The sequence below is a fragment of the Vipera ursinii genome (assembly GCF_947247035.1).
Source record: "Vipera ursinii genome assembly, chromosome: 5".
NCBI classification, from domain to species: domain Eukaryota; kingdom Metazoa; phylum Chordata; class Lepidosauria; order Squamata; family Viperidae; genus Vipera; species Vipera ursinii.
In genome coordinates, this window is record NC_139518.1 from 52542095 (window position 1) to 52563054 (window position 20960).

The 20960-nt window shown below is 38.1% G+C and overlaps 2 protein-coding genes across 4 annotated transcripts in view; one reads left to right on the forward strand and one right to left on the reverse strand.

Moving 5' to 3' along the window:
- Window positions 1-1453, forward strand: part of ACSL5 (acyl-CoA synthetase long chain family member 5) — a 28948-nt gene extending 27495 nt beyond the window's left edge. Inside the window, exon 21 of the mRNA XM_083363777.1 lies at window positions 513-1453. Within this exon, the coding sequence (XP_083219903.1) occupies window positions 513-650 (138 nt within the window). The 3' untranslated portion in view covers window positions 651-1453. The remainder of the gene's footprint in view (window positions 1-512) is intronic.
- Window positions 1454-1496: 43 nt separating this feature from the next.
- ZDHHC6 (zDHHC palmitoyltransferase 6) lies at window positions 1497-20809 on the reverse strand. Of its 3 annotated transcripts, none has more exons than XM_083363805.1 (11): window positions 18293-19076; window positions 17583-17674; window positions 17159-17318; window positions 14847-15008; window positions 9688-9741; window positions 7619-7786; window positions 7474-7515; window positions 4161-4307; window positions 4017-4059; window positions 3304-3321; window positions 1497-2078 (listed from the first exon to the last, which is right to left on the reverse strand). In XM_083363805.1, the coding sequence occupies exons 1-11, from the start codon at window positions 18557-18559 to the stop codon at window positions 2035-2037; spliced, it is 1197 nt and encodes a 398-aa protein (XP_083219931.1). In that variant the 5' UTR covers window positions 18560-19076; the 3' UTR covers window positions 1497-2034. The 3 variants fall into 3 exon arrangements, with proteins under 3 accessions (XP_083219931.1, XP_083219930.1, XP_083219932.1); XM_083363804.1 differs by lacking the exon at window positions 1497-2078 and adding an exon at window positions 20667-20809 and having other exon boundaries at window positions 2726-3321; window positions 18293-18742; XM_083363806.1 differs by lacking the exons at window positions 1497-2078; window positions 3304-3321; window positions 4017-4059 and adding an exon at window positions 3374-3996 and having other exon boundaries at window positions 4162-4307.
- Between the last annotated feature and the right edge of the window lie 151 nt (window positions 20810-20960).

Genomic DNA, 20960 nt, shown 5'->3' on the forward strand with positions numbered 1-20960 from the left:
CCTATATTATTCCATTTATTATTATTCCTACCATCTGGTAGGAGATATAGGAATATAGCCAGCCGTACCAACAGGCTGAAAAATAGCTTTTATCCGTGGGCTGTTAGGCTTTTAAATGGGACATAATCTTATGCAGAATTGACTTGGGAGGCCGGTGTGTGGTGTAGTTGGTTCACATAGTGTGGTGGGATGGAAGGTTTGTTGTCACTGTGTGTTGGGGGGAGAGAGCACGGGGGGAGGCTCAGCTAATCTCAATGTACACATGTTGTACTTTGACAATAAAGGTTTATTTATTTATTTATTTTTATTTAGAGATAGGCCTTTAACCCCAATTATAAGTATAAATTCAGTGGAAATTAACTATTCCATAAATATGAAAATGAAATAATGATGCTGTAGACTGTCTCTTTATGCTATTCTTTAACATTTGTCAGTAAAATGGTAACCGCCTTCATGGTACCATAGTTATGTGTCAAACATTTTTGATTATGACAAAATATTTTCTCCACCAGGTGAAATACATCTACCTTCATCCAGAACTATTTACAATTGAAAACGGACTCTTAACCCCTACACTGAAGGCAAAAAGAGCAGATCTTGTTAAACACTTCAGGAGTCAAATTGATGCTCTTTATGCTTCTGGCATGTAAAGGAATGAAGGCCACCTTGATTGAACATATTGACAGTGGATTATGAAAGTGCCTAACTGGCAAAGGAAACTGCTAAAAGAAACCAATAAACATGATATATGTGTACGTGGTTAGAGAATCCCATTTAGAGTTACATGCCCAGGAAGAAAAAGCAGACTGCACTGGCTTCAGTTATTTAAAACCACTGGGGAAAGTACATTTTCCTTTATTGTATAACCCTAACTGAAACTGAAAAGTGTTAAATTGTTTAAAAACATATTAAAAAACTGAGCTTATGGGAAAACATTGCACTCTATCAGACTATTAAGAGAACATAATGACACTGTACTCCTTTGATTGAGTTGTTATGGCAATACACTAGCTATTAACTACATAAGGATAATGTAATATATCATGTTTTGGGGACTCTGTCGTATCTTAAAAACTGTAAAAAATACTTCATGGTATGTATAGGATGTATCACTCATAGATCAGCACTTAAATATATTAGCATCAATTGTATATATATTTTAAATTGGTATATCTAATTCCACTAAAGCACAAAATGACCGCATCTGTTAACTGAAACTTGAATATGAAAAATAAAAACCTAGTAAAAGAACATATCCTAAAAATATTTGTCAATTTATCTGTATACAAAGGTATTTGGAATATCCAAAAATGTTGAACTCGTGGTTAATTTTACAGTGGGTTGGCTCTGTAGCCAAACAAACCACATGATATAATGACCTAAAATAGAAATAAAATAATAAGATAACCCCTAAAATAATAACATTTTTTTCTCTGAACACAACTAATAGATTTCATTGGAGCCTAGATAGAATAAGTAACTATATAAGTAACTATAACTAAATAAAGAAACATTTCTTTATTTAAGCTTATTTTAATTTTGACAGGTTCAGAATTATTTTCAATTTCTGGAATGTCACAATTCTAATTTATAATATAATTAAAATTTAATAACCTTTTGCTTAAATAGAGAATATATTGTACTTCCCACTTGGGATATTACCAAGCATTGCAAAAACAGTCACAACTGGATGATTTGAAATATTTTCTATACTACTACACACCTGAGATTTTCATGAAGTACAATGCATCAGGAATCTTTGCCAATCTCAGATGCTAAAATAAGGTTCAGTACAATTTCAGGGGCAGTAGTAATGGAAAATATAGGTACTTTTGACTTGTTGTGGCAAAGGGAATTACATTTAACAAGATAACACTCCAATTTTTAGTAGTAAAAAAATTAAACAATCAACAATATGAACAGAATAAAAAGGCCGTTTGATTGTGTCATTATACATCCTGTTGACTTGAAATAGGCCTATAGGGTGGCTTCTTCATACTGATCATCTGCATTCAGGCTAAAACAATATTGTGATCACCTTGAAGCCATAATTTTCTGTACCCTGAAGATCTTATGTTCTGAAATCACAAAAGACAGCAATAGCTTCTACTATTTAGCCATTGGAACTTACATACATATATCTTTTTTTGAACTTTTTAAATTTTTTCTATACATTTTCCACATAATCTAGTTCTGAAGCAATTCATAAAGTTGTTCCTATATTCTTTCACATTGTTAATTTGATAGTTCTGTTTAATGTCACTGTTGAAAAGTATTTATTCTTTTCTATTTATCAACTATTACAGCACTTTCTCCCATCTGGTCTTCTCTGAAAGACTAGTACTGAACTTTCATACTTGCATGAAGTTATAATATAGGCTAATAGCTCTTTATAAGTGTAAATTAGATGCAGCTATAGCAGTTTGTGCCACCAAAAGTAAAATCTTGGAAATGTGTGTCAGACAAGTGAAATGCACTAATGTCAAAATCCTTACTGCATTAGAATTTACTTCTCTATGAATTGTCTTCTGCGATATGAATTATGCTTCAACAGTAGCCAGCCAGGCATTTCTGCATATTTTGTTGTATTTTCCCAACTAGGTAACTTTAAGAAGTGTGGACTGTCATGGGTTAACATGTTGTGTGAATTGTTATCTGGTTTATGTTATTTCACTGCAAAAAATCAGCATGTTCATCACTAAAGATGCACTAATGAGTAAATATAAACTTTTCCATTTTTTTATTTTAATAAAAATCACATATTAAAATAAGAAAAAATCCAAAGCATCAGCTAAGTCAACTCAGCTGCATTCATTCATATGGTTCTTTCAACTTTCATGATGGCAATAGAAAAGTAATTTGAGGAATGTACATACCAAGAGAAGATATTTTTAAATGAGCAGTGCTTAAATTCTGCTTAAATATCTGAAAAAATGTAGCTCTTACATTTCTTAAGACTATATAATAAAATTAAATAAAAAAGCAAGACAAATGTGCTCTATATTGTGAAAGCTGTAATATGAAAAGGTGTCCATGGAATGGATCCTTCCCTTTTGAAAATGACAAACGATGATTAGATTTATGGCACTGAAGCCCCCATTCTTGCAAACACACAAAATACGATGCTTGTTCCATACATAAGAATATATATACTGTATATAGAATATTCAAGTAGAAGGACAGTGGTCCAAAGCAAACTTTTCCAGTTATCACAGGATTATCTTGCTTTCTTTTCTCCATCCAACGGCTGATCTGTTTCAGAATCATACAGGCATTTTTCCACACATTTTCTTGGGAACCAACCTCTGATTCTCTCCCCATCTAACAGTGAGAAAGAACAGCAGAAATCAAAGATCATACCACTTGCATATTTTTCATTCCCGTTCCATCACTATGCATGCTGAGCCCTGTCAAAAACTGTGTAAAATCTGCAAAACTAAATTCTTTTTTTCAGTTTTCACAATTTTTCTTCAAGATGGAGGACATGACTTAGATGTTGCTTACGTTAACTACATTGCTGTAGGAGTTTATTTAGGAGCATTACAAACCTGAAAACAAATGAAGTTCCTAATAGCACAAACCTACAGATGTCAACTTGAAGTATATCTCACTGATATAAATTGGGGTTTATCTCCAAGGACATATGTTTAAAACTGCACTCTTAATTATTTAATCTAGCTATTTAAATCAACTCCATATACACTTTTGAAATACTCTAAATTCTAAAATGCTGGAAGATGGTCACATTATATAATTGATATTATGGCATAGTACCTTTCTATCTTTAAGTAGGCAGTTGTACCACAGATTTTCCTAATTACAATTCCTTAATCTCCTGTCCTCTAAAACTGCTGAATTCGTATTAAACTATTTCAGATTGGCTTTTCAATTTTTTCTAACAGTTTTAATGGTTTGGCATTTGGAACCCTCTGATAACGTACTTAAAACATAAAGTGCATATAAACTACATTATGAAATTGAAATAAGATATTCTAACTTTAAAACAAAGTAATTACCATTTGTTGCCAGGTCAGTAATTTTGTCGCCATACATCCAATGCCAAAAATGAAATAAAAAAGAATAAAGAATTAAACTGACAGCACTTGTTTACCTTTGAAACATTTTTAAAAGTTTGAAGTAATCATATATAGAGATACTAACTTCAGTCCTCGGGTGGCTAAAATAAGATCTCTCTTGCGAAGGACAATTCTAGGCTCCTCAGTACATGGAGTTGTGCAGAAAGTCCTTATGCCTTTTGTAACAGGGCAAAAGGCACCATTATAGTCTTCTATTGCTTGGTATCGTACCTAGAAAATTTGAATTCAAAAAAGTTACTTAAGATAATTTTCTGGTTACAAACCATTGATTATAAAATAGTAAGAAGGCTAGGAAATTTTAAAATCAGATATTTTTGTTGGTTTATAAAATTTTGAGAATAGATGTACTATTGAAATCTGAAGCTTTTCTTTTAGGAATGGCAGATATCAGGTGGATAAATAACAGGAGACTTTATTTTTATATATTTAAACATTTTATTTTAAATTATGTATACTGATTCAACGTTTCAAAAATAAAAGATTTGTGCAGCATTATAATCTTATCTATCTGTCCACAACTATTTCCTTAAAGATAAAATATGAATTTATAGAGAGCCAGTTTGATGTAGCGGTTAGGCTAGAAACTGAGGCCATGTCTTCTGGTCCCACTTTAGTCACAAAACCAATTGGTCAATCACTCTCAGCCTTTGGAAGAAGGCAATGGCAAACCACTTCTGAATTCTTGCCCGCAATGAGACAATACTGACCCAAAGGCACCCTCCCCACCAAAAAGAATTATTGGGTATATATAGTGGGACAAAAAAATATTTAGTCAGCCACCAATTGTGCAAGTTCTCCCACTTAAAAAGATGAAAGAGGCCTGTAATTTTCATCATAGGTATACCTCAACTATGAGAGACAAAATGGGGGGAAAGAATCCAGGAAATCACATTGTCGGATTTCTAACGAATTTATTTGCAAATTATGGTGGAAAATAAATATTTGGTCAATAACAAAAATTCATCTCAATACTTTGTTATATACCCTTTGTTGGCAATGACAGAGGTCAAACGTTTTCTGTAAGTCTTCACAAAATTTGCACACACTGTTGCTGGTATTTTGGCCTATTCCTCCATGCAGATCTCCTCTAGAGCAGTGATGTTTTGGGGCTGTCGCTGGGCAACACGGACTTTCAACTCCCTCCAAAGGTTTTCTATGGGGTTGAGATCTGGAGACTGGCTAGGCCACTCCAGGACCTTGAAATGCTTCTTACGAAGCCACTCCTTCGTTGCCCGGGCGGTGTGTTTGGGATCATTGTCATGCTGAAAGACCCAGCCACGTTTCATCTTCAATGCCCTTGCTGATGGAAGGAGGTTTTCACTCAAAATCTCACGATACACGGCCCCATTCATTCTTTCCTTTACACGGATCAGTCATCCTGGTCCCTTTGCAGAAAAACAGCCCCAAAACATGATGTTTCCACCCCCATGCTTCACAGTAGGTATGGTATTCTTTGGATGCAACTCAGCATTCTTTCTCCTCCAAACACGAGGAGTTGAGTTTTTACCAAAATGTTCTACTTTGGTTTCATCTGACCATATGACATTCTCCCAATCCTGTTCTGGATCATCCAAATGCTCTCTAGCAAACTTCAGACAGGCCCGAACATGTACCAGCTTAAGCAGGGGGACACGTCTGGCACTGCAGGATTTGAGTCCCTGGCGGCGTAGTGTATTACTGATGGTAGCCTTTGTTACTTTGGTCCCAGCTCTCTGCAGGTCATTCACTAGATCCCCCCGTGTGGTTCTGGGATTTTTGCTCACTGTTCTTGTGATCATTTTGACCCCACAGGGTGAGATCTTGCGTGGAGCCCCAGAACGAGGGAGATTATCAGTGGTCTTGTATGTCTTCCATTTTCTAATAATTGCTCCCACAGTTGATTTCTTCACACCAAGCTGCTTGCCTACTGCAAATTCAGTCTTCCCAGCATGGCGCAGGTCTACAATTTTGTTTCTGGTGTCCTTCGACAGCTCTTTGGTCTTGGCCATAGTGGAGTTTGGAGTGTCACTGTTTGAGGTTGTGGACTGGTGTCTTTTATACTGATAACAAGTTCAACCAGGTGCCATTCATACAGGTACCGAGTGGAGGACAGAGGAGCCTCTTAAAGAAGTAGTTACAGGTCTGTGAGAGCCAGAAATCTTGCTTGTTTGTAGGTGACCAAATACTTAATTTTACCGAGGAATGTACGAATTAATTCATTAGAAATCCTACAATGTGATTTCCTGGATTCTTTCCCCCCCATTTTGTCTCTCATAGTTGAGGTATACCTATGACGAAAATTACAGGCCTCTCTCATCTTTTTAAGTGGGAGAATTTGCACAACTGGTGGCTGACTAAGTACTTTTTTGTCCCACTGTAATAAGGGTGGAAAACTACAAGTATCCAGAATTTATAGAGACATAAAACAACTTCTCCCATCTGCTTGACAGCTCTGACTAACTGGAAAGTCAGGGTTTGTAGTGTAAAAAATAAACTATTGATCTAATTGTTTGATATAAGTTTAATATAAAAGGTAAAGGTTCCCCCGCATATGTGTGCTAGTCATTTCCAACTCTAGGGGCCGGTGCTCATCTCCATTTCAAAGCCAAAGAGCCAGCGCTTGTCCGAGGACATCTCCATGGTCATGTGGCCGGCATGACTAGACACCAAAGGTGCACGGAACGCTGTTACCTTCCCACTGTAGTGGTCCCTATTTTTCTACTTGCATTTTTACGTGCTTTCGAACTGCTAGGTTGGCAGAAGCTGGGATGAGTAACAGGCGCTCACTCTGTTACGCGGCACTCGGGATTTGACCTGCCAAACTGCCGACCATCTGATCGACAAGCTCAGCATCCTAACCCACTGAGCCACCGCGTCCCTTAAGTTTAATATATTAGGTTCAATTCTACAAGAAGCTAGTTTAGTCAAAGGACTAGTATTATCTTTTATATAGAAAAATTATACTTTTTGCCAGGAAATATTACTGGGATTTTAAGACTTCAAGAGACCTGTCTAAGGGAAGTATTTGTTCAGCATTTTCAATGTATTCCATAACTGGTAAGCTAATGACTAACTAAAACAGAATCAATTAAAATGTTCAACATAGAGCAATAGCTCATAAGCTATTTATTTAGAATTTTCTTGATTCCTCTTTCTTGATTTGATTTCTTCCCACTGAGCTAAAGACATTCATAATATAACACACATTTTACGATCAATTACAATGCTTATATAGAAATAACAATACTTTATGCTATAATGACATTATTACAGTATTCTATTTTACCCAACATATTTTAGAGTTCTAAAATATAACATGAAACCATGCAGTTCTTAACTTTCAAAATGATATTACACTAAGATCAGGTAATATAGACGGCAATTGATGATGACTTACACTTCTCACTCTCTTGTCCGCTTTCTGTTTTAACTGCTCAATCTGAAAGATATGAAACAGCATTTCAGTACAGCCAATTTCTCCATGCATTTACTTCACATTTAATTGTAGGCACGTAAAGGAAAAGCAAAGGAAAGTAGCATACTGTTAAACTGTATTGATGGCAGCCTTCTCTTAGAGGCCATTCCAAGCCATCTCCCTCTGGATTTCCAGACCATGTAAAGACTTGCTTGAAGTTATCCCATTTGCTTCCCAGGTCATAAGGAAATATAAAGACTTCATTTGTTTGATAATACTGAATGCGGTCTTTGGCCTGCAAGGAATGTATACAAATACAGTTGACAAGAAGAAAACTGTCAATCGAAATCTATTAGATTTCTAACATGGAGGAATTTTTCTTACCCAACATTCAAACTTGTGATATTTGTAGTGAAAAATTTAGAAAGGTTCAACTAGCACAGGTCTGCAACCCGCGGCTCCGGAGCCGCATGCGGCTCTTTCAGCCGTCTCCTGCGGCTCCCAGTCCTCTGCCATGTGCAGTCCAAAAAAAAAAAGTGGGACTAAAAAAGTTCAACCAATCAATTCAAATATGCAGGGTAGGTGCATATCTCGCCTTGGCTCCACTCTTCAGTCAAACCCTGTTCTGTACATGCGTGCATGTACGCACATGTGCACAGATTTTTTGCGGCTCCCAGTTTTTGCTTTTGTGAGGGAACCGGTTCCGAGTGGCTCTTTCACTGTTTCAGGTTGCTGACCCCTGAACTAGGGTAAAAGAAATCTCAGGACCCACAGCCACGTGCAAAACAAAGGAAATGGAGAAAAAGGTTTTTTTACCCCCTTACTGCAGATTGCTGCAGTGAGGAAACAACCCCCCTTTTCATCCATTCCCTTTGTATAGATTGCTATACTATATATTGTATAGACTGCTATACTGTTTGATATTTATTTTCTACTGGTAGAGCAGTAGTTGTAGAGACACAGAGAGCAAAACACCTCAGAACCACGATGTTTTGGTAAGTGTGATGTGAGATGGCATATTTTTAACTTGTTATTTAAATACAGTGGAAAAATTTTAAAATCATACATTCTTCAGCACTCATTTAGGCCAGAATATTGTTGGTTCAATTTATATTGAGTAATAAAAAGAGACAGTTCTATTTCAGAGGTACTAAATAAAAATAATTGCATTTAAATAGGAAAATACCTTCCTTTACAATAAGTCAAACTATTTTTTGATTTCATAACCTTTCACTCTGTTTCTTAAAAGCACTGTGCTGGTTTGCATAATTCCTTAAAGTTCTTTACTGTATGCTGACCTCTAGTGATGCAATAACATCATATATTAAAAGTGTATTTCTGGAATTATTTCTCACATTATTGTCAGAATGGATGTGCAAGGTGTTCACTCAAGTTGCCATAGTTCTTCCCTAAGGGTACAGGGAGGCAATTCTGTCTCTGACTTTCTATATGTACAATAGAATGGAGAAACCTTACAAGTAAAAGTAACCAGAAACTACTTTTATGCAAAACCATAGTTTGTTTAACCATGGCTTACTGAATAAACTAAAATTGGCTACATTTGTAAAATATGCAGAATTATAAATGATGATTATCATATAATAGCTAGGTTACTTCAACACTAAATCAGAATGAAGGGAATTATATAGTGGTTGTTTTAATTATGACCTTAGGATATGTTCAACGTAGAAAGATATAAATAGAGAAAAACGGACACTCCTATTTTTTTTCCCAAACCCCTCTCCCCCCCCCTTTTGTGATTTTCACATCTAAATATCAGAAGGGCTGCTCAGTTGGCAAGATTTTCTTCCATCAAGCTTTTCTCTCTTTAGTGAGTAGCTTCTTAAGATATAGAAGCTTAAATGAAGCTGAGCTGCTGCAATTGCCCAACATATAAATATGAATTTAAGAATGACAAAAGGACAGATTTATTATGAACCAAGGGAAGTGAATAATTTAAAGAACTGTTCAAGTTGGTTTACAAGTAAACCCAACATTTAAAAGGCAATATTGACCACAGATTCTTCTTGTGATGGAAGATCTTAGAAAATGTGTGAAAAGGCCATAGAATATCCTGGCTTAATTAAGTCATACAAACAGGAAAGGGTACAAATACTGTTTATCAACATCTACTGCAGACTTCTACCTCTGTGGCATAATATATATTTAAATGAGTATGAGAATAATTACTTTTACCTTTTCTTCAATCCATGATTCTATTGAAGTTTTATTCCTTAAGATGATTTTCATCTAAAAAAAATCACAAAGATTAGCTCATGACTATAATGTATCAGTCCACAAAAATTGTATTAGATCAAAAAATGGAGAACAGGAAACCTTAACAGTACAGTTTATAATCTGAATGAACCAATATACAGGTGAAACTCGAAAAATTAGAATATTGTGCAAAAGTTCATTTATTTCAGTAATGCAACTTAAAAGGGGAAACTAATATATGAGATAGACTCATTACATGCAAAGCAAGATAGTTCAAGCCCTGATTTGTCATAATTGTGATGATTATGGCGTACAGCTCATGAAAACCCCAAATCCACAATCTCAGAAAATTAGAATATTGTGAAAAGGTGCAATATTCTAGGCTCAAAGTGTCCCACTCTAATCAGCTAATTAAGCCATAACACCTGCAAAGGGTTCTTGAGCCTTTAAATGGTCTCTCAGTCTGGTTCAGTAGGAATCACAATCATGGGGAAGACTGCTGACCTGACAGTTGTGCAGAAAACCATCATTGACACCCTCCATAAGGAGGGAAAGCCTCAAAAGGTAATTGCAAAAGAAGTTGGATGTTCCCCAAGTGCTGTATCAAAGCACATTAATAGAAAGTTATGTGGAAGGGAAAAGTGTGGAAGAAAAAGGTGCACAAGCAGCAGGGATGACTGCAGCCTGGAGAGGATTGTCAGAAAAAGGCCATTCAAAAGTGTTGGGGACTTTCACAAGGAGTGAACTGAGGCTGGAGTCAGTGCATCAAGAGCCACCACACACAGACGGATCCTGGACATGGGCTTCAAATGTCGTATTCCTCTTGTCAAGCCGCTCCTGAACAATAAACAACGTCAGAAGCGTCTTACCTGGGCTAAAGAAAAACAGACCTGGTCTGTTGCTCAGTGGCCCAAAGTCTTCTTTTCTGATGAGAGCAACTTTTGCATCTCATTTGGAAACCAAGGACCCAAAGTCTGGAGGAAGAATGGAGAGGCACACACTGCAAAATGCTTGAAGTCCAGTGTGAAGTTTCCACAGTCTGTGTTGATTTGGGGAGCCATGTCATCTGCTGGTGTTGGTCCACTTTGCTTCGTTAAGTCCAGGGTCAACGCAGCCGTCTACCAGGAGATTTTGGAGCACTTCATGCTTCCTTCCGCAGACGAGCTTTATGGGGATGCTGACTTCATTTTCCAGCAGGACCTGGCACCTGCCCACAGGCCAGCAAACTCGCCTGACCTGAACCCCATAGAGAATCTATGGGGCATTGCCAAGAGAAAGATGAGAGACATGAGACCGAACAATGCAGAAGAGCTGAAGGCCGCTATTGAAGCATCCTGGTCTTCCGTAACACCTCAGCAGTGCCACAGGCTGATAGCTTCCATGCCACGCCGCATTGAGGCAGTAATTGCTGCAAAAGGGGCCCAAACCAAGTACTGAGTACATATGCATGTTTATACTTTTCAGAGGTCCGATATTGTTCTATGTACACTCCTTGTTTTATTGATTGCATGTAATATTCTAATTTTCTGAGATTGTGGATTTGGGGTTTTCATGAGCTGTGCGCCATAATCATCACAATTATGACAAATCACGGCTTGAACTATCTTGCTTTGCATGTAATGAGTCTATCTCATATATTAGTTTCCCCTTTTAAGTTGCATTACTGAAATAAATGAACTTTTGCACGATATTCTAATTTTTCGAGTTTCACCTGTAAATAAAAGCCCTTGTAGATAAACAAGTAAACATTATTTCTGGATTCAGTACACTCAAGGGTACTTCTCATATCCACTCCGTCCATCCATTGTCCCATTTATTTTTTATTCCTAAACTAGTTGAACCCACCAATTACCAAAGTCTTGATATCATAAATAGAATGGTGGAAGAATGGCAAATAAGCATAAATGAAAGAAGCTTACATTTCCATACATGCACTAGCACCTAGTTTTTCTTTTAGGTTTTGAGAGTGAAAATCTTAGGAAGTGATCTGGAAAGTTTTGAATTTGTAACAAACACACATCTTCTTCTTATTCTATCATTCCATGCCTTTGGTTAAATAACAAGCCATTTTAGGACTTCCTGCTATTCATTATTGTGCATCTGAACTCTTTTGTAACATCTGAACCTAAAGTAAACCATCATTTCCTTCCTTTTGTTTGTTACACCAGGAAAATCCCCTTCCCTCCCATACTATTTCTTTCAGACATAAATCACCCATAAACTGCCTTTCTTCTGTCATGGTGCACAACAAGCAGTTACTAGTAGTGTTCATTTTGGTTTTTCTAGAAGAGCAGATTCAGAATTTCCGTATATAATTCTCAAAATTTGCTTTAACTTAAGGAAATGATGAGAATCATTTTAAATGAAACTACAACTATTATTACTAGATATAACCTGAGGAAAAAATAAATGAAAATAATTTAATGAGTTATATGCACACAGCAGCGAAAATAAATTTTGTTCAACACTGAAAGAAAGATAATAATTCCAAAAATATTTGATTGGAAATCTCAACTTGGAGAATATGTAGCAATGGCAAAACTAGCACTATATATATGCAAAATAAAAGTTTAATCGAATTTAAGTAAGAACTGTTCTCACACAAAATAATTACAACGACATGCCAAACATAATCATTTACAGTCTGGTTTCTAAGGAGACCTAAAAATCTACAAATATTGTAAATTAGCAGATGTATAAAAAGAGAGAAGTTAGAAACTCAATACTTTTTTTCTTTCTTGGCATTTTAATTCTTCTTAAATTTGCTTTGCCCATCTATCAATATAGGAACACGATGTATAGACAGACACATACAAAGCGCGCGCGAGAGAGAGTATATATTAAGTAATGATACAGCAAAATACTAAGTAATCAGTACATTTCTGAACTGAATTCAACAAATACTCTGATGCAATCTGCAGAGGATTTTTTTTTAATATTAAGTCTGGATGAAAAATCAAATAATCATGCTTGTAATATTGTTAACCTACATTGTAATTAATACTGATAGAATACTTCTCTTTCCTCTATTTGCAACCTAAGTCATCTAAACAACACTGTCAATAATCTTCAATCACTACTGTATAAATAACATTGTATCAAAACAATACAACTGTTGATTTACCAAAGCATAAAGAGACAAAAGGAATCTTCTGTCATTACCTTACTGAATGTCTCCTTTTCCTTACCACTGTTCTTTTCCTTCTACTGGGATTTTCACTTGGAAAAATTAGGGATAAATGTATAAAAAAAAAGACAAGGGAAATCCAATTCTACTACAGGTAATCCCCGAGTTACGAGCATTCACTTAATGCTCATTCAAAGTTACGTGATGAGTTGCCTCCTAGTGTTTACAAGCAAGTCCCGAAATTACGAATGTTGCCACACCACGGCGATCGTTCACCCTTACAAGCGACCGTAGTAGTACTGCAATGTTCACCCTGGTTATTCCCTCCCTCCCCACTCCCTGCCCTGGGTCTCCCTAGGCACCAGGCCTTCAATATTCACCCTGCGAAGATTGAGACATCCTTCACTTTCTTGGCTACTCCAGGCCTTCATTACATTCACAGAGAATGGAGGCTTAAAGTAATGCAAGAGCACGCAAGATCAGTGGGGCGAGACATCACGCTACTGATTTCATGTGATCTCATTGTACTTTACGCTTCTGTTCTCTGTTGCTTCTATGTGCCTCCAGAGGCTTGATCCGGCTGCCGGAGGCCTTTTCTAGGCTGCTCCCTCCCAGATTTGAGCCCGGGGAATGCTTCTGTGGCCCTCCGAAAGGTGTATCCAGGCGTCGGAGGCCTTTTCCAGGCCGCTGCTGCCCAGCTCAGAGGCCGGGGGACGCTTCTGCGGCCCTCCGGATGGTGCATTCAGGTGTCAGATTGGGCATCCGGAGTGCCACGGAAGCGTCCCCCGGCCTCAGATCCGGGTGGCAGTGGCCTTGATAAGGCCTTTGGCGACCAGATCCACCTTCCGGAGGGCCGCAGAAGCGTCCACTGGCCTCAGTTGCGGGTGGCAGCAGGAACCGCGGCAGAGAGGAGATGGATCTTTTCAAGGTGAGTCCAGCACGGGAAGGGAGGGGGAAGCATGAGGTATCTTAGTGGGTCAGGGAGGCCTTAGGGGCCTGGTCCATCACTAGGCCCTCCATGGCATTCCCCACCCTGAGGTACCTCATGTGCACTTAATGAGCTGCGTGCATCTTAATGAGCAAGGGAGTGATCTCGTTCGAGGTACGAGATTCACTCCGAATTTTTGAGTTAAAAGTGGAATGGGCAGGCTCCGTTACATTCGTAACTCGAAGACTACCTGTATAAATACATGGCATCCAATCTACATAGCTTCCACTCTGCTTTATCTACAATGGAGCAAAAACCATAGCTGCCAATCATGCATAGCCCACACATGTCCATGAGAGCAGGGGGTTTTTTTTATAGCAGAAGTGGGAGACGCATTTGTGTGTACAGTCATACTGAAAACTTACATAGCATGCCAAAACTTTAAAAAATGAGTTGGTTGAGCCAAAGGGAAATGGATGAGGATAAATATAAAAAGAAAGAATATAAGTATGAATATATTAAAGAAACAGTGGGCAGTTACACATTGCAAGACATACAGAATGGTGGGAAAGTCTTAGCTGATAGGACAACATATTCATACATTAACACATCTACATTAGGGCCATATGAAAGAGTTTGATTAAATTATCCCTTCAAATTAAAACTGAAATCACTGAATTGACTCATAGCATAGATCAAATAAGGAACATTTGTAATGTTTTGTACACACAAAACTTCCAGTAACTCAAAAACAAAAACAAAAAAAAAAGAATCGTGGTACAAATCTGTTTTTACTTCTTTGAACTGAATCACAAATTCCAACAGGATCCTAGCTGATTTCTACATCTTAACCTTTCTTTCTTTCTCTCTCTCACACTTACAAATATATATATGTGTGAAGACTTTGTTACGAAATACACTGTAGATAGACTGGAAATTCAAATTGCTGACTGGATATTTCTTTAAAAAAATAAGAATCCAAAATTAAGAAAATATAACATGCCGTGAGCTGTTGAGAACTATCCCCACCCTTTGAGCACAAGAACATCTCACCAGAACATCTCATCTCTGTTTCTGACTCACCTGGATAACAAACAACATGCCAACAGCTAGTGTAGTACCTAAGGCCAGTCCCAGGGCAAATAAAGAGGCAGCAAATGCAGGCAACCCAAAAGGGATTATTGGGCGGGGATCCCTCCTGGCTGCACTCATATCAATTTTCACAGAACTCCAGCCAAAGGAGACCTATTAAAAAGAAACGAAAGAGAAGAAAACTGGTAAGCGGACAGCTGAACAACATTAAGTTCCTCAGCGAGAACTCTTTAGTTTTGTTCTGTACCAGCCTGCTACCGGCCCTGCAGCAAAAGCAGGGACAACCCCTTTACAAACGGCAAGAGGCTGGAATAAAGCCTGCCAAATTTATTCACATAAAACAGAGCAAGACAAGACACCAACCATAAAACACGAGCTAAGAAGCAGGAACAATCCAAGCGGTTGCCTTCAGCAAACCAGCCCTCCCACACATTCCCCTTAAATACAGTTCAGGGCGTGGCCTCTCTGTGCCTCCTTCCGAGGTGCCCCATTGCCTTCCTCTGTTTACTCCTGACTGCCTCCTGCGTCGGGCGTCCTTGAACAGGGTCAGCTGTGGGTCATCTTCATCCACGCTGTCAGGCTCACACAGCTGGGTCTGCATCGTGACCAGATGAGAGGGGCCTTGCTGGGGGCTCTCATCAAGCTGTCCAATCCCCTCAGCAAGCTCTTCAACACCCCCCTCATCCTCCTCTGAGTCGTCCGACCCAACTGCTGAACCCACAGGCTGACCCTGAATCACAACAAGTTTTAACTGTGGATCGGTAGAAGTTCAATCTTCAGTCTGAGTTGTTTCCAAAGGTTATGCCTAAGCCAAAAGTCATATCTTACCTGAAGGACATACAGTATCTGAGTTATTGGAAAGATGACTTGTTAAGACACGAATAGATGACAGACATCCTGGATGTACCAGACTTATAAGTAACTTTGAATTTAAAGCTAAGCATTCTGAAAGGATACAGAGAATTCAGCTCAAATTCTTTCTTTAATTTGCTTTATTTTTCCAACGCTTCCTAATTTTATATGATGCTTTAAAATAGAATAACCAGCTTACTGAGTGACACAATCTATTATCAGTTGACCGAGAGGCAGATACAAAATTTGGTACAGAGTGCAATTTCTGAAGAAACATACTTTCCTACCTTTAAGGCATACTCTCCTTTCTGATTAATTATTTAATTAAATTTTAATACCACCCATCTCCTCCATAAGGTGACTCTGGACTTTAAATTAGCCTCGTGAAATTCATTATATAGAAGGAGCAATAACTAATCTTGGGTCAAATGAAGAAATAAAAGATATATATTGTGATTTCTCGCCAGCCAGTGGATCCGGCAGCTGAGTCTGAGGAATCAGATGAGGAGGAGGCGCCTGGAGTGACATTAGAGTCAGAGGAAGGCTCTGAGGAGCAACAAGACTTACAGTCGGACGAGGAGCCTGGCCCTTCTACTCGTGTTCAGGCTGAGACACAGCTGTGCTGGGAGCCTGAGTTGGACAGTGATGAAGAACAGTTGGGACCTTGCGTTCCAGGTTGTAGGGAAACAACCCTGATTTTTAAAATCCGAATTTCCCCTTAAAAATACACCTCCAAACATAAGGCATTGTGCTAGCAAATTTTACTGGAAATTAAAGCTGTCTCAATTCCCAGCTTTGGGGCACCAATAATTCCTCCCTAAAAATAAAAAAAAAAAATGTTTGAAATCTCAAAAAAAAAGAAAAAAAAAAACAACCAGTTGGGACAAATCCAGGATGCACAAAAGCACAGGCAAGAGAAGCGAGTAGGACAGAGGAATGCAATGAGGCATCTCCAAAGGCAAAGGAGAAGGCATTAGGAAGCCACGCCTTGGCTGAATTATAATTGTAAGCCGCCCTGAGTCTTTGGAGAAGGGCGGGATATAAATGGAATTTAAAAAAAAAGGGAAGGCGTTGAAGGTGCTGGTTGCCAAAGGCAACCGTTCATGTTGAGGATCGACTTTGTTTGCCTGTGTTTGTCTGTGTTTGTTTGCCTTGGACATTGACTCAGGTCTGTGAGAATAAAAGGGGTTGTTTTTTTTTTCTTGCGGTTCCTTCCTGTTTCTTGGAAGAGGGGTTTCTCCTTGTGAGCATAACAAGGACTCACATAGGCTGGGACAGAACAATATAAAGCAAAAGCTACAACCTTCAAGCATTCCAGATCATCAGTATGAAGACACTTAGCAGACAAAAAAGAAATATAATTTTAACTACAGCAAGTATAGCTGTTCTTCCAAAAGCGAATTCATACAATTCTGCATACGTTTTAAAGAAGCAAAACAGTGGTTTCTTACCCTGTTATAAAGCTGAGTATACACGGTCATGACAAAAATAAAAGCAGCGTGGATACAGCCCAGAGGGGCTAGCAGAAGAAAGAGCGTAAATGATGCATGATTCTGAAATCCACAGCAGTTATTAATCCATGGACAGTGGTGGTCCATCTTCATCACACACCTAAGATGCAAATCCAAGTTTAATACAAGCACAGTGACCAGCAGCCATACCTATTCTCATTCATCAAATATTTCTTGACGTTTAAAAGAACCCTTAATTTCAGAAAATATCAATACAGCAAAAAAGCTGTAACACAAGGAATGTGACATAGTGTTTATTTTCACGTTCTATAAAATATATGAAATGATTAAAGAGGGGGGTATTGTTACATGAGTAAATAGGTATTAACTTTACCCAATAAACAGTTTGTATCAGCAATAATACCTGTTACATTTTCGGCAGTGATGTGAACGCGGTGGTTTGTAAGATTGGCATATTTTACAGTATTGAAGATACATGTACGCCTGAGAATTTTCCTAAAAACAAAACAGTATATATATAAGTATACATACATATATGTATGTGCGTGTGTGTATACACACAAACACACACACACATACAAACACATATTTACAAATAATACATTATAAAGTTCACCTATGCATTAAAGCAGAATTTCGGGAAGTAAAATATCTATAACAATGTTCCTGCTGCAGGAACAAGCCTAATGCACAAGAAAAAAAAATGCAACTGTGTAAGAGTGGTGGGCATTGATCAACAATAATCTCAGGTATATGTACCACCTTGATCAATGGGTCTTACCTGCAAGCTGCCTTACTTACTAGAACTTTTTTTCCAGAAAGAAACCATGGGTTTTTTTAAAAAAGAAAATCTCCTGAGGATATACAATTCTTTTAGTTATCTGTTGCTTAGATAGAAGGCAGACTATAGTTTTAGATGTGTAATGGCAATTATATATTCAGCAAGTATCCACAAAAGTGCATATATTAATTTCCCATTGGCTCCCATTTTGCTTTCATTCTGCAGATCCAAGAATTAGGTTTCCTAAGACATTATCTAACATAAAATCAGGAAGGTATGGAGTGAAATATCATTTTAATGGGAGGGGATATACCATATTGTTATTTGCTTACTGGTTTCCATCCAATAGGAACATAACCAGGGCCAACAAACATGGCATTGAAGTAGTTATAAAGGATCATAATAGTCCAATTGATGAGCATGATGAAATTGATACTTCCTCCTGTTGTATCCAAAGGCCAGTACCACAGGACTGCATCGATGATAGCCATGGCAGAACATATTGCTATTACACTAAGGGCTATGATTGGCCCCCAGTGACATAATCTTTTCAGTTCATAGAGATTTTCAAATCTAATGATTGAACAAAACATTCCCATTCTGCATTCAAGTTGATTCTTATTTCATAAAATTTCTTTCAGGAACACATTTCCACTTGTCATAAGTTTTCATCTCTACTTGAATGGTAAGATGTCCAAACACTAATTTCGAAGTAGCTGGAGTTCCTCAAATTTGAAAGAATCATCAACTACAGGAGTGCTTCATGAGTTTTCTTTTAAAACCTGAGCAAAAAAAGAAAAAAAGAAAGACAATTTCCAACCACAGCAACTATAAAATAAACATTTTTATTAAAAACAAATTGATTTGGAGCAACTGACTATGGTTCACTGACACAAAAATGGGCTATCAAGCAGCCCACTCCCTGTTTTCTCTCTGTCATATGTTTGGCTCTGATCCTCATATTGTGTGTGTATGTGTGCATTTTTTTAAAAAAAAACACCAGTTGATATCTGAATTGGAAAATTGATTCCAAGTTTGTTGAAAACCAGATTAGCTAATACATATTAACAAGAGTATATTTTTTTCTCTCCAATGTGGACCATCTAGTTAATTATTTTGTTTAGTGCAAGCAAATGATGCAAACCTGAAGAAATAATTTAAAATGTCAAGTTTCAAATACTTTTCAGTGAAGCATCAGTTCCTCATTCTAGGCAACAACCCAAGAATTAATTTCAAATGCAAGTAAGAATTTAGATATGTTTTTTCTTAATGTATATGTCACAAAGTAGAAGAAAAGTTCACAAAGTGTTTGTGATACTGCAGTGAAGTTATCTCTTCAAGTGGGAAATTACCCGGGCTAGCAGAAGTCACTGTTTTTGTCTATTCAGGCATTTCCCCCCCCTCTAATGCAATAAAGTAATTATGTGTCTATTAAGCATCTGAAAATGCTTTCCACTACAAAAATGTTTTGATTTTTCGCAAAGGAAAGAACAACCTGGTAGTCTACCATTAACTAATAATGGAAAAAATCTAAACCATTTATTTTAGCCTCTTTACAGATTGATTAATTCAATAACATTCCAAGTAAGTTCAAGGACAATAGGATAACGTATGGACTCTGTGACACAAGTACTGCTAGGGGAAATAACTATTTGCTATATCTTCCTGGGAGTCCAAGTAGTCTTCAACTTACAATAGTTCATTTAGTGACAATTTGAAGTTACAATGATGCTGAAAAAAGTGATTATTTTACACACTTAACCATTGCAGCCACCCCCATGATCCCATGATCAAAATTCAGATGCGTGGCAATTGATTCATATTTATGATGGTTGCAGCATCGTGGGATTATGTGATACCCTTTTGCAACTTTTTGACAAGCAAAATCCATGGGGAAGCCAGATTCACTTAACAACTGTACTACTAACTTAACTACTGCAGTTATTCACTTAACAACTGTGTGCAGGAACAGTCATAAAATGGGGCAAAACTCACTTAACAAATGTCTCACTTAGCAACAGAAATTTTAGGCTCAATTGGGGTCGTAGGTTGAGGACCTACCTGTATTTAAACAACTCTGGTGTAGTCAATTATACCTCATCACTGCTCTATGGCCACAAAAAACATCTGATTTGCAATAAACCCGTGCCTACTTTTCCACATTACCGCTGAAGTTAATTTATGCAAAAAGCAGTCTCTGTGCTTTGAGCATCGCAATACAAACGATAGCACCGTTCCCTCTTCTATATATATGTTGCAGCCTCCTTGTACTTTGGTGTTTTATATATATATATGTGTGTGTGTGTGTGTGTGTGTGTGTGTAAATTTTTAGATATATATAAAACACCAAAGTACAAGGAGGCTGCAACAAGCAATAGTTCAACAGGTGAAGCGGGGCTACGTCCGCTGCCCTATAGAGAAAAGGCGGCAGCTACCGGACATCTGCCTATTTCTCGCAATTTCAAGGACAGGGAAACCAGAAACGAAAGCCGCCCTCCTCCTCCTCTTCTTCCTTTCAATGGGAAAAATAAGTGACTGGCGAAGACTCAGCAGGCAAAGTAAAAGCAAAGGCTGATCACGACACCGCCTCTCTGCCATCCTTTCTACGCTTAGAGGAAGGCAGAGAAGGGTCTGCAATTCCTTTACTTCGAACGGAAAGGTCCGGTGTCTCTGCGACCGCAGTCCAGGCAGGACATCGCGGCTTACCAGCGACGAACCCCCGCCTGCTTTGTCCCAGGTTTCCCCCGCTGCCTTTTCTTCAGACAGAGCCAGCAAGGGAAGCTCCCGCCGTCCGCCTTCTTTGCCGCTCTTCCAGCGGCTCCGTGCTCTACTTCCCCGGGACACCTTCACACAACCCGGACGTGCAATCCTTCCGTTCCGCCCTGACTTGGGAAATGCCCTCAATCGTCTGGCAAGTGCCCTGGGAAACACTTCCCCCACGGACAGGAACACATTTCGATTGGAAAAATAAAAATAAAATAAAATAAAATCTTTCAATCC

Coding starts and splice junctions, on each gene's coding strand:
- ZDHHC6 (XM_083363804.1), bottom strand. CDS start 18,559: ATGGGAATGTTTTGTTCAATCATTAGATTTGAAAATCTCTATGAACTG. Junction 17,319..17,582: donor CACTGCCGAAAATGTAACAG/GTATTATTGCTG, acceptor TTTGCATCTTAG/GTGTGTGATGAAGATGGACC. Junction 9,742..14,846: donor GCATGTTGTTTGTTATCCAG/GTGAGTCAGAAA, acceptor GATTTTTTTTAG/ATGAAAATCATCTTAAGGAA.